Source organism: Megalops cyprinoides, chromosome 2 (assembly GCF_013368585.1).
Source record: "Megalops cyprinoides isolate fMegCyp1 chromosome 2, fMegCyp1.pri, whole genome shotgun sequence".
Taxonomy (NCBI): domain Eukaryota; kingdom Metazoa; phylum Chordata; class Actinopteri; order Elopiformes; family Megalopidae; genus Megalops; species Megalops cyprinoides.
In genome coordinates this window covers 12350276-12376381 of record NC_050584.1, presented here as the reverse complement: position 1 = coordinate 12376381, position 26106 = coordinate 12350276, and the positions used below count along the sequence as shown (strand labels likewise).

The window sequence follows — 26106 nt, the reverse complement described above, 5'->3', positions numbered from 1 at the left end:
TTGATTGGTCTGTTTGTTCACTAGTTCTTTTCACACCAACCCAATGGAAATAACAAATGGGATGCCCTCCTTATGTGGACTAAAAGGAGCTGTTGAACACAACATGAAAAAACAATTACCAACAATTACCAATTACCATACCATTACCAATTAAATTTCTGCATCCTATTCAGCTTTGTCCTTTCTATTCAGCTTGTCTCTTTTCGTAATTTTTTTTTCTACCTGTACACAGTACTGATGCAAAATAGAAAATCTAATTTCTGCAGCCTGAGATCAGACGTAGAGGAGCATTCTTTCTTATAACAGCTTTTGTTCACCATATTATGCGCAATGTTGCTATGGCCACTATCCAGTACATTAATAATTACACTGGAGGACTCCATGCAAATACAAAGCTTTATAAGTTACAAGTTTTATTCACTCATAGAGAAATATTACTGAGAAACAGACAAAAGAAATATACATACTTTCAATATACCTACACTTGAAATTAGTCCATTTTGTAGAAGAAAGTACTACCATACCCTTTGTGTCTTATTAAATTCATCTGGTCTGATTCACACACCTAATACAAATGCGTAAAACAGGAATTGTCCAGATGCAAGTGCTTTCAATTCAAAACATTTGGGCTCTCAAGTGGTTCAGTCAGCAAGATGCTAGGCATAAATACAGGCAGAGCCCTATAGCCTGCATTTGAACCTGGCTATGTCATCTGCCCACAATGACCGGGCACCCACACAAATGAAACTAGCTGACTTTGTTCCTCCTGTGAGAGAGCTGGGTAGGTCCACCAGCCTCTTCAACCCACTAGTTTCGGATACTGTGAAACAGGACAGGTGCCTGCAAGTTGCTGAGATGGCAGTAGTGTCTATCCTCCAATTAGTGCCCACTTCTCCGTGGTGGACTGTGTGACTTCTAGTGTGAGAAATGCCTATTGACTGTGTCTGAGTGTATCAGAGTATTGCCCTCCTCTCACTTCAGCACTCTTGTGTGGGTGCAGAGATTTCCAGAAGGTATTGAGCTAAATGTACAACGGATGATTCCAAACAAGGTTGCATAAAGGGTTAAAAAAATTCTACATATTTAATCTGAATATTTATTCACACAGAGAACACTGAACTAGGTTTTTAAGTTTGGTAATACTTTAACTAGATGTACTTGACCTGCAACAGCTGAATACCCTGCCAGTTACAAGCATGCTAATTTTTGCAAATCGCTTATATGTTTGCCCAGATAATCACCTTGACTTTATATAATACTGACCCAATAACTTTAAACATGAGCTCCAAAATTCAGACTTCTGCCACGAATATAGAAATCTACAGTTGTTTCAAATACATGACAAAGCTAAATTCAACAGAGCCATTGCTCCAGCCTTCATCTTTCAAGTAAACAACCGATGTCCTGCACTTCAGTGAGCCTCACGGCCTTTAAAATGTAAACACGGCGGTCAATACGCATGCAAGGACTGCTGAAAGAAGGGGAAAAAAAAATCACGTTTCGGTAACGTTTGCCATTTCACGCCTGGGAAACGGGTTCTGCAGTCAGTTGCGTAACACGCGTGATTCCTGCTGGGTCACGGCTGCCCCGTGACAGTGACATGGCCTTGACTCAAGTGTGACAGCGGGCGGCCTCACTTCTGCTTCAGCATTCCATTCGCACTCGCTTCCTCTGAGAGAGAAGGGCAGAGCTAAAAACTGCTGCAAAGGGGAAAGATGCGGAGGTACCTCTCAATGTATTCTGTCATGTGGCGTGACAGAGGTTAAAAAGGCACGCAGACAACTACTGTACACGCTCCACAAATAGGACAGGTCTTTGCCTTAAGGGATACAGTGACTCCGTTTTTCTGTCTACTGTAAAACACAGAGTGCTGTCTATTTTAACATAAAAGCGTTACTATTTCCCACCATGCTGTGTTTCACATTGTATTTAACCAATTTGAGGATAATAAAAAAAATAACAGGATGTCAATAAATCACCCAAGTCAAATTCAGGTCATGGGGTTTTTTTTTTTTTTTACAATTACAGCAAAGAATTGTCAGTCACACAAAATATTCAGTCACAGTTTCTAGGAAACGCAGAAACAATGCTCACAGCTTACTGAAAATTGCAGTGGGAAGAACAGCAAGACGACAGGGAAGATAACCAGTCTTACTGTAGAGAGGAGGTTAGTACCACTTCAACCAGAAGGTGTCACTGTCAAACAGTAACGCTCACACCACCACCTGATCTACACTATGGAGAGAACTAGACCTTCTCTCTCCAAGAGGGGGAGAGTCTGATGGTAACCAACACACGTGCATTCAGCCCGGATACGGGGTGTACAGTTGAGAAGTATGGATTATTACACTGCACATACAGTGAAGGTCTCTATGGTGGCTGCATTCCAGCCACTGTCCACTCCTCTCAGTAACTCACATGTCTGATCACTGCTCAGCAAGCAAGTGACTCATGATGCCATGCGTCAGCCCAATTCCAAAGTCTTCAGCAGGGATGTAGTCAACCTTTACATTCGAAATACATTTTATTTTTAATTAGGAAGATACTGTAAAATAATGAAATCAATTGATAAGAAATGTTTTTTTAGTGAGTGGACACATTTTACTGATGTAAAGGTAGGTCTGTTATTCAACGTGTTTACTATTTGGTACAAACAGACTTGACAAACAGAAAAAAAGGCATAGTCTTGATAAAGGGAAAGGACTTCAGCTACTTTGACAATGCCTGAGTCACAGTGCGTAATGGTAATTACAGTGAATGTATAACTATAATGGGTGTTACCTGCACACTTAAGTGAGTCAAATAGCTCTAAAGCATTCTGTGTAAATCAATTACAGAGCACTTTCGGCTGGTGATAGCAAAATGAAAACAAAATGTTCCAGCATTAGAAATATTGTTCCTTCCCATTTACATTTTGACACAGTCCTGCCCACACAGTGGAGGATGTGGCAGAGCATGTTGCAATTATGAACGCAGCTTGAGATTTTTTTCAACTTTTTTATAGTCTTGAAAAATTCACGCCTTCCTAATCACGCGTAGCTTAGTCCAGTAATGTGTCTCGGTCTAGTAATGGTTCAGGTAATTTGCATCTGATAATGCCATAATGCCATAGTCTAGCAATGCATCTTAAATGCAAAGAGCATGATGCAATGGTGCAAGTGCAATGGTGTCATAAATGCTCCCTCTTATGTACAGTAGCTGCAAAAAAGCCTCAGTCAATAACTCAGGGAGTTCACTGACCAAAAAGTTGTCAAGAATTCTCCTAAAACAAGAATGTCCAGGTATGAACCAGTTGTATCGTAGTCTTGCACTGTAATCCTTGCCATTGCCATAGGGAGCACCACGGCCTTACTCCAGCTCAGGGGTTTGGCACTCCAACTGACGTTTCCCAAAAATAGGCACATGCTGCCGAAAACTTACACAAAGAGTTGAAATAGCAGCAGCTACACCCATAATGTGGGGAAGGGAAATAAACTCTAGCGTGTTCTCAGAGTGCGGGTTCCTCTCCTGCCAGCCAGCGGCTGTGCACACACGTAACCCAGTTGCTTGGTTTCAGCCGGGTGTGCGATGCTGAGAAAGAACATGGCGGCCCACGCCATTCGAGGTCATGATTCTGAGCCGTGTTCTTAGACAGCTCAGCACGTGTTGTAGTTATCACACAGCCTTTGAGTGAATTTGCATGGGACAGATGACAAGCGCAATTTTGTTCCAATGAAACGGTTTGGAGGAGGAAGTCACAGGGTATGCTGGACTTGGCTGTATAGTCACTACCTTGCTGGAGATTCAAATGGAAAAATGCCATGATAAGCATATGATGAATATTGGGCTGAGCCATTGGACACCAGCTGCTATATCCAAGCAGAACTACAAAGGAGAAGGTTTGTAAAAAGTAAAAAAAACACACAAAAAAACAAAAAAAAAAAAGCACAGGTTTGCTCTGTGCGTGCGTGTGCGTGTGCGTGTGCGTGTGTGTGTGTGTGTGTGTGTGAGGAAAGCACAGGCGGGGGGGGGGGGGGGGGGGGGCTGATCATGTGCTCCATGCTGAAGGATTGCAGGGGGGCAGAGGGGGCAGACGGGGGGGGGTTACAAGCCAGGAAACAGGATGTGATCTGTGAGAACACCGCTTTATACTCACTTTCAGCCAAAAACCTTGTCCAGTAATGCTAAACTTTAAAAAATGAGCCATGGTCCTGTCAAAGGGGTTACCTCATGTTGGATTACGGTCACAAATAAGTCTTTTTTAAGCCCTACCTTTAATCTTGCTATACATTTTTGCACATTCTCAGTTGCATTATCACACACACTTCATACCTCCTTGCCTTTGTATGATTTTTTAAAAATTTCCAACACGTTTGAAAAGTACTTAAGGTTCATCGTTCCACCTTCATGGATAACGCTTGTACTCCTGTGGAACACCTAAAGAACTCTCTATTACTGATAAATAAAACAATGAACAGCACAAAGATCTTTCAGCAGGAAAGCTTTGATAAATACCAGAAATCAGACTGTTTACTGTGGTCATTATTTTCTTTATTATTATTTTTATGATTATTTTTTCTGCGCAGGAGTTGACATTTTCTTCGCGTTGCTCAGCAAACATTCTTGTGCACATCACTGAGCTCCTGGTAACCAGTTCAAAGCTCAAAATGTAAAATAATGAAATTATGGTGTCATTTAAGTAATTTTCACACATATCTCACCTCAGCCTGTTATTTGCTTTGGAGATTGAACAGGACAGAATAAACAGTGATTTACTTTTAAGTCAGCAAGATGAAAATTAACATCCATCACATGCATTCAGGAGAACATGAGGTATAGGCAGGGTAGGTTATACTTTAAAGCAGCATTTAAGGCCATGTTGCTTTCTGTTATTATTGCCTGCATTTTGTCATTGAACTAGTTACAGAAAGGACAGAATGCCTGACCTTTTTATCACTTTGGCGGCGTTTTCCAAATTACAAAGTTCAAATGTCTGCACTGACCCAGACAGGCTGGAAAATGGAAATGGAACCAGTCTGAACCGGTCCATTGCAACGGCAAAGCCCAAATATTGGAACTGCACATTTGGGAAGCTCCCGATGAAGCGACATTTAACCTAAAAACCCCACCCGCTGCAAAGCAGTTGCAAAACAGGAGGGAAGAGATTACAGACTGCCCCACATCTGGAGGCCGTCTGAGTGGCCCGTGGGGAAAACGAACCCTCAACAAACGTTCATACCTTCAAGGCTGGACATGGGGCCACTGCAATGAACAGGTGCTCACAGGCCATAAGGCTACATCATGACACAGGATTTTTTAAAATGATCAATTCAAATAGTCTAACATGTTTCCGATGCTGTGACATGTCACTGACATTAAAACAAACAAACACGGGTCCTGGCGGCAGCCATTAACACAACCCAAACATTTCCCATTTTTCCCATCTGGAGTTTATTATAGAAGTCTATCCGCCTTCAGATATGAAGCACACATCTCTGCAAATGTACTACAGAGGATGCCTTCAGAGCAAGGATTACCACTAGCAATCTGCATAAATATGCTTATAAACCTCACTTCCACTCTTTTGAGTACTATGAGAGAAATGTTAATATGGTTTAATGAGGTCATTAGTTTCACGCTTTTTCATTATTTAATTATACATGTCACAACTGGTTACAAAGAACACAATACTTACAATCTACACACTAAGGGATTTTCAGATAATTATGTATGTCACAACTGCTGAAGCCAAATTACCTAAAATGTACCAGGTGGCTGTCTTTCACATGACTGTCTCCTGTCATATCTCATTTTAATAGGGAAAATTGTAAATTAACATTTACAAATGACATTTTTAGAAAAATATTTGTCTGTTCGATTTGGCATAATATCAAATGCATGACAGAATACATTGAGTCTTATTTTTTGGAAATAGCGTATCTTTTATTGTATGTTATAAGGTTTTGAGAAGGTGGTCAGTTATCTATATGAATACATGATTATAGGATAAAATAGGTCAATATTGGGACACCAAAATCGAAAGCTCTCAAAAAAGGGGAACATGTTTAAACACTCCACTGAAGCCCAAATGTCCAAAAAGACCAAAACATCTGTCAACACCAAACTGCATCCATACGTTTTAGGCAAAAAATAATAACATAATTAAATTTAAAAAAAAAATTAATGTGATGCTCTAATCAAGTAACAGCATTTAACAAAATGCTTCCACACTCAGGTGCGATGGGTGCTTTCACACATCACATTAAGTTCATGCTGAGGAGCGAAAGACAGTTTAGTTTGAGCGACCTGGCATACATAAAACCAAAGCTGCAACCAAAGCTGCAGCCGAGAGTGACATATCTTGGAGCAGTCAGGCTAAGCAGCCCAGAGTATCAGCTGAGCTGGCTCATGTAATTTGACACTGGGCGGGAAGTCCTCTCATCCTGTGATCTCACACAAGTGATACACTTGTTTTTGAGGATAAACCGTTTCCCCTGCTAATTCTTCCCTTTACAGGCACTGTTAAACATCTGGGCTGTCAATGTTAAGTGATAATGACATTTAAGGTGGAGACAGAGATCATGTAGATCATATACATTAAGGTACAACGGATGGCACAAGGGGAAAGGACAGACACAACAACTATCAATTTTTTATGCACAGAGTCAGCACTGCTGTGATTGTAATCAAATTTCTGCTAGTTCAACTCGCACTAGCACTGAGGGGCAAAGAAATGGACTTGTGTTTTGAATACAGGCAACAGCTGCAGAAGAATCCCGTAGTTCTATATGTGGACAATTCAGCGTTCCACCTTAATTATCCTCTCAGCACAGTCGGAACTCAGCTGGGGATTACAGGAGATGATCTCTTTCACCAGTACAAGAAGAAGAGTCATTTTTTTGCATGGTATATAGGTGGAGGAAAAAACGCGAAGACCTGGTAGTCAGCAGAGGAGTGACAAGGAGGAAACATGCCTTCGGTCTACTTAGAGAGATGAGAGAGTAAATGGGCAACTGGCAGCTATGCACACTAACGCTGCGATTGTGGGAAGGATCAGTGAACAATCTCAGCCCAGTGGTTTCGAAAGAGGCGCTCAGGGGTGCAGGGCAAGAGAATGTAGAGCAATGGTCTGCACAAATGCAGCATATGCCCTTCAGGATTACATCAGCTCCCCTGATGTGGAAGGAACTCGCGTCGTGGATCACACGGCCTGCACCACAGCCCAGGCACGGTCAGATGTCCCACTCTGGAAGCAAGCCGCCCCAATTCGCCACCCCTGAAATCAACCTCTGGTGCCGTTCCACGTAAGTGATCACAGCGTTAGCGTTAGCGCCTACAAAGCCCACGTTTCCTTACGAAACGCATCCTCCGGCACCACTTACCTAATCATCCTCTTCCACGCCGCTGGGTTGCATAATATGAGCCGGAGCATGCACACAAGCCCAGATCTCCCTGTGGTATTTCGGCATATATCATCACGGGGGCCGTTCACAGGGAGGTGTCAGCTGTGGGCCGTGCTGAGACTCTCCCGCACCTATCATTTCACCCTATTGTACTGCTGGGGCACAAAGGGATTCCCGTTTCTTCAGAGGGGCTGCAGACAGTTTCCACTGGCAAACGTCTTCCAAGAGCCATGATCGAGATGGAACCGCTTTTGTTTTAACTCCAACACTGCCCCCCCCCCCTCCCCCCAACCCCTGCAGCCACATTCACACAGTGTAAACATTCCTGATGTAGCAACATTCCTGATGTACACATTACACAATCTCTGTCTGCCATGAAAGCCCCGAGGTGTACCGTTATTTTAATAAAGACACAAAAAGACAAAAACAAGAACACCCATTTAGAGGCGGATGGCGTGCTGCAGAATTCCTTAATGAGAATGGAACGATTTGGGATCTTGAGGCCACATACCATCTGATTTAAACCACATCATTCCAGAAATTTATGGCAGAAAGGCACCCTGACTGCATCCTAGACAGCACACAAAATGAACTACTTCCTTTGTGGTGATTTGGCCTGTAATAGTGGCATGTGGCATGTGATATCCAGCCTAGCTAACTCCATTATGTACACTGACATTGCATGAGCTATGAGAGGCACCAGGCTGGTTAACTGTGCCACAGAGCCACTTGTTAAGATGAAGACAATAAGAGGCTGATAGTGTAGTCTTTTGGAATGCTGTCATTTTTACAAGTCGATATCTTTGAGGAAGGAATAGACCTTAGTCAGGCCTGGAATGGTACCTGTAATATACCTTTAGAAACCTATCTAACTAGTTGAGCAGGGTCTTAAAAATGCAAAGAGGCCAACCTCATTAACAACAAAAAACAAAAACAGCCCAACTCTGTGTGCTTTCTGTGGAATGACTCAGGGACTAAAACATCATGTTAGACTCACAGTGAACCCAAACATTTACAATCTCTGGAAACAGAGACGGTGAAACCCAAATGTAGCCTCTGGGAGAAGTGGATCTGTTTCCTATCTCCACAGCTGAGTGTTCTGTCAGACAAACAATGTCATGACAGCATTACTATTATTGCCACAAGTTACAAACCATAAGGATAATGAGTTACTGTTATTATTAGTCATGACACTAAATAGGTAAGTATGTGCTATTGAAGAAATTACATCAGCATTCATTTTCATATGTAAGCAGTGGCACTGAGGGTAGTCAAGTTAGTTTACAGTGCTGACTGGAGATGATATGCCTTGCACACACATATTTCACACACACACATATTTCACATACACACACACACACACACACACACAAACACACAAACACACACACACACACACACACAAACACACACAGCTGCATTTCATTTTAATCAATGGTAGCTCACACACAGTCCCTGGACTTTCACACAGGAATTTCTCCTTCCTGTTTGGTTGCCGAGCTTTGTTTGATTTCTGACGCATCGCTTAGCGATTTTTATCCTTTCAGGGTAGGAACAGAATTGTTTTGCAAATCAGCCAATGGCCCTGCCCATGTGTGTCACATTACTGCTAAACTCACCATGTAATAAACATGCTCATTGTAAAGTTACATTTGTACACATGATTAAAAAAACTGTTGAAAGTTGAAAAGAATTATCCCTTTGCTAAGGGTGTGCTAATGAATTTGTTGGTATTGGCCCATTCTATCATTTACTCCTTGATAACCATCAATGTTACCATGTGATCAGAGGAACTCGTTGCTACAGTATACAATACTGAACAATGAATGCTGTGAAATAGAAACTTTAACTTCGGCACTCCTCATGTACTGAACAATTTAAGATAGCTGCAAAAACGACAACCAAAATCAATGTCTTCTCTATAAAACTCTCAGACAGATCTCTTCAGGACCCTTTCAGATCTGATTGGCTACCTTAAGGTGCATTAGCCAACACATTGAAGACGTTACCGCACTAAGTGATCTGCCATTTTGTTATTTTTTTCTGACATCTTATGAAATCCCTTGGTCTCAGGGGGCTGCTTGAATATCACACTACCTGAACTGCACAGCAATGTCTCTCTGTACATCTATTCACTCATAGCTGACATTACATCTGTGAGCTTTACAAAGACCTTGAGCTCAAATTTATCTTATATATACTCATTTAGTTAACCTGACAATGGTTTGGTGCAGGCTAGGACAAAAGGCAGTCAGTTCAAAATGGCTAGGACAAAAGGCAGTTTAAAATGGACAGGAGTTCCACAACTCGCACGCTGCACCCACCTAACCTAGCCAACTGATTAATGTATTCTGTAACTAACTTGTTCTGCAAATGCATAAAACAAACAAATGAGGGGGTCTCGAGCGGCTCAGTCACCAAGCCGTTCTCTTTAGGCAAAGTCCGTCCCTACAGCCTGGGCTTGAAACTTGCTTAGTCATTGACCAGCAACAGCCACGATGCCACAGCGGAGAAACAAACTAATTTTGCTCCATCTGTGAGAAGGATGAGTAGGTCGGCCTCATCGCTCTCAGGCGTGCTGAGAATCACGAGGCGAATGCGACTTACTCAGATTGTGTCGGCAAAGTAGCATCTATCCTCCAGGCTGGTGTCCACTTCCCTATGATGCAGTGTGTGACTTGTAGTCCTAACTGCCTGCTGACTGTGTGTGAACGTATCAGACAGACTGCGATCGTCTCGTGTGATAATGTCACTATGAATGCAGAGGCAGTGACAGTGGGACATGCCTTGTACACAAATGACAATTCCAGGGTTGCATAAAAGTGGCAGACAGCATTTAAAAAATAACAAACGGAATATTGCATTATTGTTATTATTATTATTAGAATTTATTAATTTAGTCAACTTTTTTATTTCCGTTTTGTTGGTAATATTCCTTATCAGCATTGGTTGCATTTGTATTGTGCCAGTATCTAGGACTGGTTGTGAAATCATTTGGAAGCAGGGAGTACATGTTTTTACCACTGTTTTCATATGAGCTTAATCAAAGCTGTATTTCATAATATCCTCCTTACACTGTTCATGACCCTCACATAGATGTCTGCCTTGCCAGGGGGAACATGAGGCACAGCTCCATCTCAGGGAATGTAAATTTCTACTGCGCTTGCGTAAGAAACAAACTTCGGAATAGGCAATGCAAACTTCGGAAAAACTGGTATCAACCAAGAAAACACCTGTCAGCACATCCCTAACATCTACCATCACATGTTTATGTTCTTTCACATCTCTTAACCTCACACATTTTGCCAAGCAACTTCATGATTTGGTTCCAATGAGTTTTAATCTGATACAAATTATGCAGGTCATGTAATGGATATGGAAATCATGTTTAAGACCAGCGGGTTCACTCGGTCAGAACATACCCTATTTTCCGTCACCTGAAACAGCATGAATATACTAGTGTCCTCCCTGGAGAGCTGCTCTCCATCACAGGGTCATTGCCCCAATCCATCCATCTAATGCTTTTCAAGCAGCAGTACAGAGAAATTATCAGAGAACTGGATACATGATCAGAAGGCCAGAGGACCTAATTATTTCATTTTTATTTAAGTTATAGCGTACATTAGGGGGGCAACTGCTGCTGCACATTTCAGTAAATTCAGTTACCCAGCTGTGTAAACGGGTAATACCATCAAATGGAAGTCGGAGGGAACTGCTAAGCAAATAAATAAACAACGCAAATCAAACAAAGCCTTTCCCAGAGCACAAATATCACAATGCTTCAATCTAGCAAACTACTGAAATTTATCAATTTTTTATCAATGGTATCAAACTAATGCATGTGAGTTCAGGTTAGAGCATATTAAGTAGGCTACGCCTTCTGAACACAAAGAGAGTAGTTGTGATATATGCAGTCAAGACTGGAGGAGCAGGGGCGTGGCAGGAACTCTCAATTAGAGCAGAAATGTTTCTGGGGGGTCTAAAGATGCGAAGGAAGGTCCATGTGGGAGTGAAAAACTGTGATCCCGTGCTCTTGGCTCACACCTGCACACTGCCCCGGTGTAGCAAAGCAAGGCATCCTGCTCTTTGTATGCGTGCTCTATATTGCCATGACGGTCTTGTCCCTCTGGAAAAGCATCTCCGTGTAAATAAATAATAAAGGTGGAGACCCACCCCATCCATCAAAAGGGCTTAATGGTCATGTCCCCTGGTCTTTATGCCTGCCGTCAGTAACAACTTACGACTTTCAAATGTCAACGCTTCCTTTGGGAGCCCATTTCCAAGCCACAGGAATACAGCTACGAACTCCAACTGCTTAGCTTGGCAGGCTGGACCGAGGTGCTCGAATCACGGCGGCCTGGCTTAATATAACCCTCGGAGTGGAACGCTTAAACGCTAGCTACATATGAAACAGTTTTACGGGTGCCCTGTTATTCGGTGCATTTTCGTCTCAAAAGTAAATTCGACACAGATGTGGGGTTCCACCCTCCAGTGCTGTTTTATGCACTCCTGAAAGTAGTTCCCAGTGTCTGGGAACAGCCCAGAGCAGCGCACTGCGAGAGCATGTCAGAGCCCACTAGCTGCACAGCCAAGGGCTGGGAGCCGGCCTCCCTCTTGCAGTAAACGCAACCAGGCCAATCAATATCATCGACAGCCATCTGACTTCAGTCTGGGTGGGTGGGTGGGGGGGGGGGTGGGTGACAGAACAAAACAGACGAACAGCCAAGCCTCTGTGAGCTTATATAACTCTGTGCTGAATGGATGCTACTCTTTTACCAAGTCTGTAAAACTTCACACAGAAGTCCGCAGTAATTGCATACTGTGGCGAAAATTAGGAGGAAGGAAAAAATGGGCCGTGGTTCATGAAACAGCAGACAAACAGAAAGAGCCACAGGAAGGGAGGACAGGCATGGGCAATTTTATTCCTCCAAAATTCAACAAAGGACCTCAGGCACTCTCACTTAACATAACCAACTCTAGCTCACACCACATAAAGCAGTAACTCTTCTACCAATTGACAGCAAAAACAGTATTTAACTACAGACTGACAGCTGGATGTGGATCTCTGTAGGAGGGTAAGGATTCCTGGGATTAAATTCACTCTCGATTTGAATGTGTAAAAGAGAAAGCAAGAAAGAGAGGGAAACAGAAAGAAACTGCTTAATTACACTGACAAGAAACCATGACGCTCACAGAATGCGAGTACCACACAAACCTGTCACGCCTTCAAAAGCACTCGCTTCACATACGGGTGGCAAAGTGTTAGGGAAGGCACGTCACTATTAAAAGCAAGTCATTTCCTTTCCACAGAAGGAGAGAAAAACAGCCCTCTAAGTCTGCCGGAATAGCCTCGCCTCACATGCTGCCCTGTTTCTTATAGCCTGTGGCTGTGACAGAGGAGGGGTGCGACTCCGAACCTCGCTCACCTGAGAAGGGATCGGGGGACTCTGTCCCGTCCTCATCCTCCTCCCTCAGGACGTTCTCGTCACGATCCTGGGACGAGCTCTTGCCGTCCTCCACTGGGACCACAGTGAAGTTGGTGGGCATTTTCACACCATGTGCTTTTCCGTGCGCGTGGGTCTCTCAGCCTCTCTGTCTCTCAGTCTCCTTCTTAGTTGTCTCTCCCACAGTTCGAAGTTCTCGGTTCCACCACAACTGCTTAGATACCGGCCCCAGCCCACCTCCAAATATGGAGAATTGCACAACTCCTCCCACTGGGGTAGGGCCTGCCCCCTCCAAGCGTCATATCAGCCTGGCCGCTCCCACCTCCCCCCTATCAAGGACAACACCATGCAGCCTGCTGCTGGCTCCTCATCCGGAACAAACGGCCCCCGCTAATCTAAACACTTCCACCAGGGAATAGTGCCACAGGACCCCCCCCCCCCCTCCCCTCCCCCTCTCCACTGTCATTTAACCCCTTGTGCTCTGAGGGAGCCCAGCGGGGATAACCAAGGAAACAAGCTGAACTTCCTGGTTCTTGTTGACATCCTCTCCTGCAGTGCCTGAGGACTGGAGAGGGGTGTGGTTTCTGGCTGTAATTAAGACGGTGAGGCAGCAGCCTGTGCCTGGTGCTTGAGCCCTCGTCACCCCTCAGGGGAGGAAAATGAAGAGAACAACTGCTTCATTCAAGCCCAAACTTAATGTGAGAATGCCATAACTGTCATAACAAAGACATACACATTAAGCCAAAGATGTGCAGGCAGCATTACACTAGAGAATGTCTCAGTTTTAACTTTGCAAGTGATCAGTGAAAGGGAGACTGTTTTCAACACAATATCACACCACCGCCCAAATTTATCTCTGTGCAGACCCAAATTCCGTAATCATCTAAGAGGTTAACTTATTTCATCCTTACCTGTTCCTCCAGTAATTACAGAATAAGGCTCTAAAACAAATTTTGAAGTAGGACTTGCCGTGCACCTGTGTAGGTGCAATGCTTGAGTGGGAGGAATAGGTGTTCATCACAAAGGTGGCAACAACACCTGGATGTGATGATCATTTCATTTTAAAATCCCAAGATTCCTCTGTGCACCAATCTGGCATCCCACACCGAGCCAGGACTGACGGGGGATAATTATCATTACAGCACAAAATGCACCAGCCTCTGCAGTCCTACCTACAGAAAGACAATAGCAAAACAGTCGTCATTACAGTAATTCAACAGGCTGGTCCACAACAAATTCAACCCCTGGCTATGCCTGGCAAGCTTTGTCCATTTATGTGTATATAGACTTTTGCCAGTAACATCACATATTTTCACCCTCTTTCCACCTTAACTTTCATACACCTAGAGCGGTACTAAAGAAGGTCTGTATAATGCACCTTGTTTATTTAAATTAACTGACTACCTTATGTACAAATAAAAAAAATCATCCTTTTAATGCTGGTCTTAGGGCGTCAGGGTCTTTTATTGTGCTTCATCTCAAAAAAAATGTTCATGCGAAGTTGGGGCGCTATTATAAAAATGTTGATGTGACATGGTACATGAGATGGGAAGGGGGCGGGGGGGGGGGGGTGCTGGGGCACTCAGGCTGCTGCCGAAGAGAATAACCAGCATGCCTCTGGTGGACCACAGAGGCGATTAATAAGTGATAGCGCGGAAACTGCTGGATCCGCTCGGCGCTCGTGTTTATTTCCCCAAGGGAATTTCAACACCGTGCCCTTTCGCAGGGCTGGGAGGAGCTCAAACCTTATCAGAAAGAGAAAACCACACACGGTCTCCTGTGCAGTGTCACCTCAGATGAGAACAGACGGAAGGCAGAATGTAAACACAGGGTAGACCTATGCGATCCCCTGACGACAGCAGGAAATCCATACGCGTAGGCTACGTTATCGCTTTGCGGGGCTTTCAAACTAGCGTCAGCCTGAGAGGATTACAGTTAGGCTGATTATAACAGAAATCGAGATGTGTGAAAATGCTGTCAGCATGTACCAGTTATGCTATTTGCATACCATTTATATTTGCTTTCATATATGTGTAAAAAAACTAAGTTAATGGGTCACAGTAGTCACTCAGTCAATTTAACTGAACAATACGAAAACCGCATGAGTTTCAATAAAGCAAGAATTGAAAAATGATTAATTATGTACGTAGAAACTGGAGAGGCTTATGCATACACAATAACAAACAAACAGGAATAAGCAGAACTTCCACAATAAAACCAGATCAGTTTTTGAACATCTTTTACTAGCAATGACACTTGCAAGGTCAAAGGGGACAGGCATTAACAGAAACCATGAGCCACACGCATTTTTTAAATATGTCTTCACAAATATAACCACTGGTGATGATGCTACATAGCAGAAAGAAGGACTTTGTGTTATATTAATATTAATAACAAAAATATACTTCATTTTATATGAATCAGTTTGCGGCTGATTACATCATCCGACTGTGTTACCATGAAAAGCTACAGCATTGTGTAAAATAATCATATTTGGCTGAGCGTCAGTTCAGAAACTGTCAGTATTTAAATTTGAATGAAATGCTTTAAAAAAACAGAGTGGGTAACATGTTGGTTTGCTGTTATTCTTTTCACAGGAATTCATATGACATAATGTGTGTATGATGTTGATTCAAAAGACGGAGCCTATTACACAATACATGGTAATTGGTGGTGGTGTCCTTTTCTTAACAGTGTTCATTATGGTGAAGGCCATTAGTTCCAGTCTTATGACCCCATTGATTAAAGGATAAAGGAGGACAGTTACAGATTGGAGTATTAACCACTGAAGGGGAGTGTGACACACTTGTATGAATGGAACCACACATGCTGCTAAAAACAAGGCAGTTGAATATTACCACTGGGTCAATAATTTTGCTGTTAAACTCAATTCCAACAAACCAAGCTTATATGTCCACAAAAGGACAGGGAACACATGCACTGAAAAAGTTCACCAATGCAATGGTACATGAAGCACTTACTTTGGCCTCCTGAGCTGCTGCTAGCCCATGTTTAAACAAGCAGCGTGAGATTTTTGCAGATTTTGCAGGTTTTAAATGAATTAAGTTTTGAAACAATGGCACGGATAGTTTTTTTTTTTTTTTTTAAGTTAAAGGTCATGTTGTCCATAAAGGATCAAGTGGGTGGTCTTCATCAGTAATATTTCCCCAGCTTCTGCACAGCAAAACGCTGCCAGGAATAAATGAACAACAGACCAATGGGAACATGGACAGCACAGGCCCAACACTGGGAATGACCCAGGCCATGGGAACAAAGAGGGACGCTTCAGCCCTCTCCTTCCCCCTCAGCCACCTGCAGCCCGTGAGAACGGCTTAATCAGGCTTTAAGGCAAAAGCCCACCGTCTGCAAAGCGCAACAGAGGTGGGAGTCCTCCTTTCTCCTCTCCCACGTACTTTATTAATGCCGAGGGTTCATGTTCTCACGACGGACACACTGAATGCCGTGTAGAGCCACTGCCACACGATTTGGGTCTGGTCACCACATTAAAAAAAAAAACAAAACAAAACAACAGCAACAAAAAAAGATCCTGAGGACCATGAATGGCTAAGCTTTCCTCCAGTCTGCACACAGTCCTCCCTTTTTTGTCTTGGACAATGTCGCTTTTACAAAGAGTGAGCGAGAGAACTGCCGTGAACTCTTTATTTTGGATTAATTAACACGGTCGGCGTGGCCTACAGTCAAAATTTTCCGTTCACGGAGGACTCACTCACACGCTAGACAGTTATGAGCAGGACACATTCTGGGCTCGGGTACCTGAGAAATAGATGGTGTGAGTTCAGCCTTGTTGTTCTTTTTTTTTGGTTATTGCTTAGTCAGTGAATCCCAGGGGGTGAGAATGCCAACAGAGAAAAGCAAAAGGCCTGAGCTCCGAAACAAAAGCTTTTTAGCTGCACAATGACGAGATCCAAGGCCTGCATCCTTGCTGCAGGCCCATATTATTCTTTAGGATAGCTATGCTTCCCAATGCATAGCCCTGCCTCTGGAATACAGCAGTCCTGAGGAGTGTGTGCATCAAATATGAGTGAGCCGATTAAGCAGATTTTCACTGGCCAGTGCAGCATTGCTGGTTCCTTCAGCAGAGGGCGAAAAGCTCAAGACCTTTAGGTCTGCCAACTGCCAATGGAACACAGCCCGAGGCAACCAGAAACCAAAGCTGCCACATCTTTTTGAAATACAGCAGGAATTTCTAATCATTTACGACTTAAGTTGCTTAAAGATATGCCTGCTTGTCCTGAAGCTGCAGAATAATGTCAGGATTTAAGAGCAATTGAGGCAACATCGTGCTCTCCAACTTCACATGTCTGGGAGGTCTGGCCAAGCTAGGTGCTGAGGGAGGGTGCAAAATTTAAAAGTAAACCTATGGAACCAAATTCATGACCATATTTTATGCCCCTCAGATAATAGAGGCTTTCCTCCTCCTCAATGGGGTGTCCCATCAGGTGAACCAGCTCCCAAAACACCCCATTAGATTGTTCTCCATTTTGTTGTAGGCAACAAAAGCCCAGCCCTCCTCTGTGTCACCACACCACCTTCACATTCCTCGCTATCATGATTTTAGTGCATCTCTAACCAGACTGAGACAGGAATTTCATTATAATGTGGGGAAGTGAGGACATGTTGTACTTTGAGAGGATGAGATAGCGGCTTTGTAAATAGAAAGGCGGAGGGAAAACAAATGGTATCAGATGTCTACAAGTGTAGAGTCTACCAGTGTATCGGGGCACCATCCAAGAACGGATAACTCAGTTCACAGGAAAAGTCAGTGAAATCGAGAAATGGCTTTCCCATGAATACTTCTCCTCTTACACTTAACCGCATATGCGAAAGGTCCACGGGAACTGCATCTGTGCATGCATGGTTGCTCCCCGTTTGTTAAGAACGCTCGTTAAGCCACCCAAATTCTTCTTAGTAAGTGGCCCGCTCCACCAGAGGCTCGGTTTTCTAAGCAAACAGGAACAAGTCCCTACGCTACAGCCTGACACGCAGTCCGACTACCTACAGAGAACGAGGCAAACCTGCAAATCCGCACATGCAGTCTTAGCGCTTTGTCCGAGACAGCGTGATGCTGCTGCAACTCAAGACCACTGCCTGTGCTGCTATCAGTGCGGCTCTGCCAAAGGTCATCCTCTCAATTCAGCAGCAGACTTTGGCGGTTGCCGTGCACCAGCTCTCCTTATCTCTTCCTTTCATTGATGGATAGTGCAAAGACAGGGCGATCAGCGGCAGGACAGTTCAGGGCTCAGTCTATTCCGGCCGAGACACGAGAGCGTGCGATGATGATGATACTCAACGTTAGCATTGGTGCACGATCTCTTCCATTGCGAGAGTTTACAAGTAAGGATAACATACTGACAGAGCTACTCTGTGGTCTCAGCAGCAGAAATCACCACCATTGTGGCTTGAAGTTACTATGAGAACACTACCAGTAAGGGGTAAATGATTCACAAGAATCCACATTCACTAAATTATAAACCAGAAATTATCTTCCAGTACTGTCAAATCACCTCTGGTTTGCCACTACAGACAGAGGATTTAAAATCCCAGTTTCCCCCACCTATCTCCTTGCCTGGCAGCCTGCCTTTGTTTTTTTTTTTAAACCCCTGGCAAAATGACCAAAAATGCCATCTAGATCATTATATTTGGTCATTAGTTAAAGTTTAAGATTTATTTTTATTTTTGATACAGTGTCTCTTCAGCATGACCATTTGGTCAGACTGTATGTGCAAAAGGAGGTTGAGCCAAACATCCAATGGCAGATCTTTGCTGTTGACAGCTTTGCCCCTACTTCCAGTATGTTAGGCAGTCCAGGCGAGGGGAGGAGAATACGCAAAGAATGAATCCCTAGCTTTTCAGCTACTGTAGCGACTACGGTTTTGGATAAGTCTAGTTGTCTACCTGTTGACTGAACTGAAATGCATTTATGTGGCACCATAGAAACAAATGAGAGTTTTCAGGCACTTCATGTATTGTGATTTTGTTTCACACCCTATATTTCTGGTGCTGTTCCTCTGACTATTTTTCATTGCCTTTCTATTTAAGATTTTTTTACTTCTATATGTAGGTATTCCAGTATGTTGCAAAACTTTAATAATCTACCTTCATTTTGGGGTATGAGCTTTTCTGTAAGGTGTTTCCACAGTGCAACCCATTCTTTCTCTGCTAAATATCGTAACACAATGCTATACCAAAGCCTTACTAAATTAGCTATGAATATCACTCAGATTACAACATGAACAACTGTGATACTGATGTGAGCTCTAGGGAACTCCTTCACATGTAGAATCTCACTATGACCCCTGAACCTCTGAGGTGTTAGCAAAAAATAAGAGGCAGAGGGAAGCTCTTTACAACTCTTTATTGTCATTACTATTAAATATTACTGTACATTATATATATGCCAAAATATAGTTAACCATGTAAGCATTCTAAAAACCTTATACATACACATGTATTGTGTTCCAAGTGTTGATTTGTACAGTGCTTAACTCGGTGGCAGCTTCCTTGCTATATTAGAACACAGCAGCAACGATATAACAGTGAGCTCTCTGCTGTGCTGAGGGGCAAAGCACAGGATTGAAAATTTTAACAACCTGCTGCCATCTACTGGGCATTTCACACATGACAGTGAGTGACTGACCAGACAGATATCATTAGCTCTTATTTGAGAGGGTTCATGCTGCACAAATTCAGCACAGATGCACTTATCTTTACGCTGCTGTGGTTCAGTAAATGATGCAGGCAGTGAATGGGATGTGCAATCCAGGCAAGTCCAAGATGAAAATGCACCAAAAATGACATGAAACATGACCTGAGTAATACGTACATAAACACACACACGCACGCACACATATAGAGACTGAAGAGGAATGCAGAACTCTAAAGCATTAGAATTGAAAAATAATTAAATACTAAAGTCAATGAAACAAGTACAACAAAACACAAAAAAAATAAAATATATATATTTTGAATTGTCTGAATGGTCTAAGAAATGTGTAAAAAAAAAAAAACATTTAGCCAGAAAAACAAATTAATATGGGCACATTGGCTAATTTATAACATTTTCCAGACCTTCTGAAATGAAAAACAAAAGCGCTACGGTCACTTCAGTAACAACATTTCCATGGCATATTTTTACAGTCTCTTAAATAGATGACCAAGGAAAAACAGGCCGGAAAAACAAGCCATTAAGTGGCCACTAAAAAGAGCAAACCAGCAGCAACTGTCTAAAAACACATTTTTATTGTTTTATTTTCTGCAAGTATGGCTCTGCCTTCCAAAATCAGGTGAACAAATATATATCCTGTGTAGCAAGCGGGAACTGCTCTCTGAGAAACCCATGCCATTCAAATCAATTGCTGTTTGATCACTCAACAAGTGCCATCACAGACGACAGACCCTTGTCCTGGCAATTCAGCCTCCGTACTAAAAGGCTTTGACCCAGTGCTGTTAATACATGCAGACATATCCAATCGGCCCCCATACCCTTGGGGTAAGGGTATGTATGCATAATCTGCATATCAGGACCAATTATAATTCCAGTTTCTTACAATGCAACGCTGCATGTGAACTATATGTGAAAGTTTCTTCTACATTACATTACATTATTTAGCAGATACGACTTACATAGGTTACAGTTCTTTACAATGTTACCCATTTATACAGCTGGATATTTACTGAGGCAACTGTGGGTTAAGTACCTTGCCCAAGGGTACAACAGCAGTGCCCAAGCGGGGATGGAACCGGCAACCTTTCGGTTACGAGTCCTGCTCCTTAACCACGATGCTACACTGCCACCTAGAACTTGTCTTTAACTGCATGCATCGGCTTGAGCTTCAGATCGTCTGTTGACCATTCAGGCCCTGACCTTCTCAGATGTCACATCACATTTCTGCCACTCATTCAGCTGTCTAAAGATGACCATTTAACACTGGGGGGGGGGTACTGGGTGACATTTTTCCCCTCAGCAGCAAAAGCCACATAACTTGAATTACGTGAATTCATAACGTGAATTCTGTGTTATTATAGTTGGAATGTTGGCACTCATTCTATGGGAGAGGTAAAATGGAAGGACGGAGAAGTTGCTAGAATGTCGAGGCTGGAAATCTGTGAGTATGCTCAACCTCCAGGAATACCCCTCCACATCTGTGTGACTGGGTACCTTCCACTGCCACCCAGTCGAATTAACAATACTCGGTCTAGTGCCTGTACCCACAAGGCATTTACAAGATGGATTCGGTTTCCATACTTTGCTCAATGACTACATACACACGCGAGCACGCATTCTCCCTTGTTAGGAACATTCCAGTACTGACTACCAATAAAAATGGATTCCGTGTAAAAAGGAACTCAGGCTACGATCTACACGTATTACCGAATAAGTAACGGAAAATGCCTCTGCCTTCCAGTGGATTATTCATAGAAAATGCCGTAATAGAAACAGCTTATTGGGAACAGTCTGTATCTCCACACGGTATGTGACACGGCTACAACAGCAACGGCAGATATGAGAAGAAACCTGACAGGTGAGAATTTACTGGAAGCGGAGCAGCAAAGAGGAAGCAGGAGGTGGGATTGGATGAAGGATATGCCCAGCATCTTATATCCATTACAGTGTGCTGCTCATCTTCTCATGTGTAAGCAGACCTAATGAACACTGCAGCTTCTTTCCATTATGGGCAAAATCTGTGTCACATACATACCCAGATTAGCAGCATTCTTGTTTGCGTGTGACGCGAGGAAAACAGGTCTAACCGATTTATGCGTTCAATGTCCCGTGATTAAACTGTCTGTTGTGCTCTCATGACTCCACCACCCCCTCGTGTTACGCCGACAAAAGCTCCTCCTTATGTTGAGAGTCGTCATTCCCTTACACGGCGAGTCCTTGCTTTAAAACAGCACGCGCCGAGCATTCTGGACAGGCAGTAGTGGCAAATGTGGATGGTGAGAACAGGCATGTGGAGGCCAGTTGTTCATGTAGTCCGAATTGTGGTCCAAATAAAGACACGCTGCAACACATGATACACGGGGGTAGGGCATCAGTCACATGCCCCTCCGACCCCAAGGGGTGCACAGTGAGTGATACTTTCCTTTCCACCAAAGACGCTGAGGAGACTTGTCAGGACCAGAACAGACAGCTCCCCATGACTCTAGCCACCAAAACACACAGCTGTCATGTCTGAAGCCATTCACATTTAGTCAGATCGGAAGTGTTACTGATTCGCACGGTAAACCATTCATTAGCTTTTTGCAAATTTTTGCCTGTTTAACATCAGCATCTAATTTGTGAGCATAGCAGCTATTCAGGGTAAATATTATCATTTCACAACATCAGAGTAGTCCCTTTGATGGCCGCCAACCTTTGGACTTTGATCCAAGTCTGCTCTTAATTACTAAATTGGGCCCTTTAATTGAATGGAACTTGTGTTTAGTGCCCAGTGCAGGTTTCCTGTGATTTTCAGCTTTTCAGTTCCCTTTGAATGTCCAGTGTCCCAGACTTCCTGAAAATCAGCTCCATCCACAGTCCCACAATCCCATCCTGCAATATTTAATATAGAAGTAAAAGCAAATACACACAATCTAAGAGATAACAGCTGCTGTCGCCATTTCGCAGAGGGAGAATTAAACGGACCTTCCCCTGAAAGCGCTTCACCGGTGTGAGTCTCATAATTAAGCACTGCTCTCGTCCAAACTGGATTCAGGGAGGACATATGGGAACCCTTTACCGAGCAGAATAATTATGAGATGGAGCTTGCGTTCAGCCCTTGCTCAGATTAAAAACTGATACCAGTGTGCTTATTCAAAAGCACAGACTGATTGCCTTTAATTTGAAGACAATGACTTCTTCATTTTACAGGCTGCTACAAATAAAGGAGACCTTGGGAAGCCTGACATAAGTGGTGAGCAATACAAAAAAGATACTGGCAAAATAGGACAGCCTGCCACACTGAGCTATGTCTTATCAATGGACTGCACTGGGTAATTAAATTCTCCCTAATCCCTGTATGTCTGTGGAGCATCCCTGCATATCTATGAAAACTACCTATTCTGGAGTCATCAAATCAGTACTGGTTTTCCTTGTTGGAAATAAGCATCATATTTTTCATCATAAATTTGAATGTAAATGCTAGAACGCTTGCTTTGTGACTGGAAGATGCTTTATGTAATTGGCCATACAGCACTGGCCACTTGTCCCACATGTGTGCCAAAGTCATCTTCCACACCACAGTGTCAGCAATGACCAATATTCCTTACCTTTGTGATTAACAGTGAATCATGCAATAATGGATTGTGGCTCTAAAGGGTGAAATCTTACAGCGCTGGGCAAGCAGTTGACATTTGATCTCTTGGTAACTGATGGCTACTATTCATGATCATGAACTTAAGGTGGGTATACCATATGAACATAATGTTCTTCAAATCTCAGAAAATAAGTTAAAGAAATCAATGACCTTTCCAGCAATGCTTTCAGTTCAGCGCAATACAAGATGTGTCACGTCTACGTAATCATGACAGAATTAAACCATTTCTGTGTCATCACTATCCTGGTCTGCTCATTACCGTCTTAGCTGCAAGTAAATTTTTTAAATTGCAACAGGAAGTGAGTAAATTCATGAATTTGTTGTTCTCATATCAAATACCACATTAACAACCAAACTGACGTCCTTCCAATTAGCGTTTGGCTACAAAAAAAACAGAATAATTAAGCAGAACATTAGGTAGTGTAAAAGAAACGATGCTGTTGGGGCGCACGTCCAGATAACACAAGGGAATTTATTTTTGATGGAGGCAAATCTCAACATCACGAATCGAATTCGGACTAATGATAAAACGATAGAAGTCTCTGAACAGAATGCATCACCTTGTTCTTTCCACAAAAAGAACAAAGTACGCGTAATCGTTGTTTCTTACAGTCTGACTGCTGTGGACAATAAATGAATACATCCATGCATGTGGCGTAAACTGCTTGATTAAGTCGTTGCATGCAAAAGCAGACCAAGTAATACATTCATTTTCTCCAGACGCACCCACTTCCTGCTCTTTGCCGCTTTGAAATACCGGTATTACGCACATCCAAAATGCCTTCAGCAATCTTCCAAAACTGAAGGATACATGGTTTAACACTTGATCAGAAGCGGAAAAGTTACATTTTGCCAAACTGGAAACAGTAGCCCCCTTTAGGCTGGCATTCGGTCTCATTATGTTAAGTATGAGCTAACAAATTACTGTAAAAAATAACCACATGTACCAATTTGCCTTCACAATTATAGGTCTGACGAGAATGTTTCCATGCTGTAGTGATTTTGAACAAGTCTTCGGCGCTGTCTGCGTGCACTCAGGGAAGCTAATTAAAATAACCAGCTCATTGCTTTTGATACTAATTTCAGAAACAGCAGGGACAACTTTCCGTTGTGTGTTTCTGAATGTGCGTAGGTGACTAGTAATTGCATACCTTCCCAAAATAAAATTGACTACGCTGTTTGTTAGAGGGATTGCTCAAAAGCTATTTTGCATACATGAGATGATAAAGTACACAATTGAACGGGCTAATATGAGCACACTCTCATGTGTCAGATCATGTATGAACAGAATATGTGTAACACCATTGGTACGCAGCTGTTCATAGATCCATGAATTCATCTGCCACTAGAGAAAAGTACCGTGGTGAAGGTGACTGGGAAGTGGCAAGTATTTTATTTGAATTCTTTATTCACTATCTTACTCGTAAAGGACAAGTATAAATACACTGATATAAATATAAATTCAGCATCTGACGTGGTGTACAAGTGTTTATAGCCGAAGCTAATTTTCAGCACTAGTCAGTATGAAAGTGAACGTGTAATATTGACGCAAATAAACTGCCGCCTGACAAAATACAACTTTGTTTATGATATCAAACGATACAAATGTCAAAACAATATGTACAATCCAGATGTGATTTAGATGTCAATCCACCTGACTTGCCAGTTAGCTTGTTTGGCATTGCTAGCCACACTGCCGAGGTAAAGTCATACAATACAGTACTTGCACCCACAGTTGCCATGCAACTCGTTAATTAGCCAATTTGACGACGCACCAGCTAGCTTGCTTGTTTTATGTGGGGAAAATATAAACCCGTACAAAGACTTTCAGTAGGATCCGTATAGTTTAGTGCGAATTGAACAACCAGCATTTTAACATTATATGAAAGTGTCCTTCACAAAAGATCGCTTTTAATTCGCAAGCTAACCAGGTTCATCGAGCGTGCTAGATTTCAAAACGGACTGGCAAGCATACGTCGATAGAAAGTTAGACACCTAGCTAGCTATGGGAACTAAATATTGAAACAGCACGAGAACAATTTTCTGGAATAAAATTACGAGTAAACTAGCTATCTACCGAACATGGTTTTAGCGGAAATTGTTAGAAAATGATTGCTTGGAGTAATAAAAACTGATCCTGGAATAATGGATTACAGACCTAAGTGCTAGCGAGCTAGCTCGGTACCTGGCTAAGTAGTCGAGCTTGCCTGTCTTACCGTATTTATTTGGCTCCCTACTGTACTCCAGGATGGGAACTGCGTCTGTGATCTGCTGGTTTGCACTGCTGCCCTCAGCAGCTCCTCCGTCTCCAGGTAGGTCATTGTCCACCACGAGCTCTTCATCATCCTGCCCAACAGGGACAACTACAAATCTCTCGCTCATGACACTCCTGCGTTTCTGCCCTCCGGGGGCTTCGCGGTCCAGCAAAACTTCAGGGCTCGGAACAGTTTGCGCTGTGATTCCGAACTCTGTTGTCCGCCCCGGTGCAGCGGGCGCAGAAGACAATATACGAGACACGCGCTGATCCCCAGATTGATTACACAAAAGGCGTGCCCGTCCGAAGCGCGCTCTTATTGGCTGCTGCCGCTCATGAGCTGCGTCAGTCCGCGCCAAATACAAATCAGTAGTTTCTGAGTTTAAACCCGTCTTCGTTTGATTTATTACGTGCTGTGCTTAGAACACACGCAATGTGTGAATGTTTTTCTAACAAGTAGTGTTGCGTCAGACGTAAAAAAAACACTATCACAACATTAACAAAACATCATGATATTGCAGCATTTTACATAGAAGTGTCGTTTATATCCGTACAAATCTTATTGAAGAATGAATAAATTGCTGTTCTAGGATTTTACATAGCATCGGATGGCTGATCAGCTGTTGCAGGTTCAATTTGTACTTTACCTCTAAATAGATCTAAAAGATTGCTGGCGTTGAATTTAAATGAAATTAATGAAAAAATGC

The 26106-nt window shown here is 42.9% G+C and overlaps 1 protein-coding gene across 4 annotated transcripts in view; it reads right to left on the bottom strand.

Moving 5' to 3' along the window:
• slc12a7b (solute carrier family 12 member 7b) overlaps window positions 1-25632 on the bottom strand; it is a 66221-nt gene extending 40589 nt beyond the window's left edge. For 3 of the 4 annotated variants that reach the window (XM_036522790.1, XM_036522787.1, XM_036522788.1), the window contains exon 1: window positions 25362-25632. In XM_036522790.1, the coding sequence (XP_036378683.1) occupies window positions 25362-25527 (166 nt within the window). In that variant the 5' untranslated portion in view covers window positions 25528-25632. Of the gene's footprint in view, window positions 1-12808; window positions 13020-25361 lie in introns of those variants that run through there. The other variant, XM_036522789.1, reaches the window with a different exon arrangement.
• Between the last annotated feature and the right edge of the window lie 474 nt (window positions 25633-26106).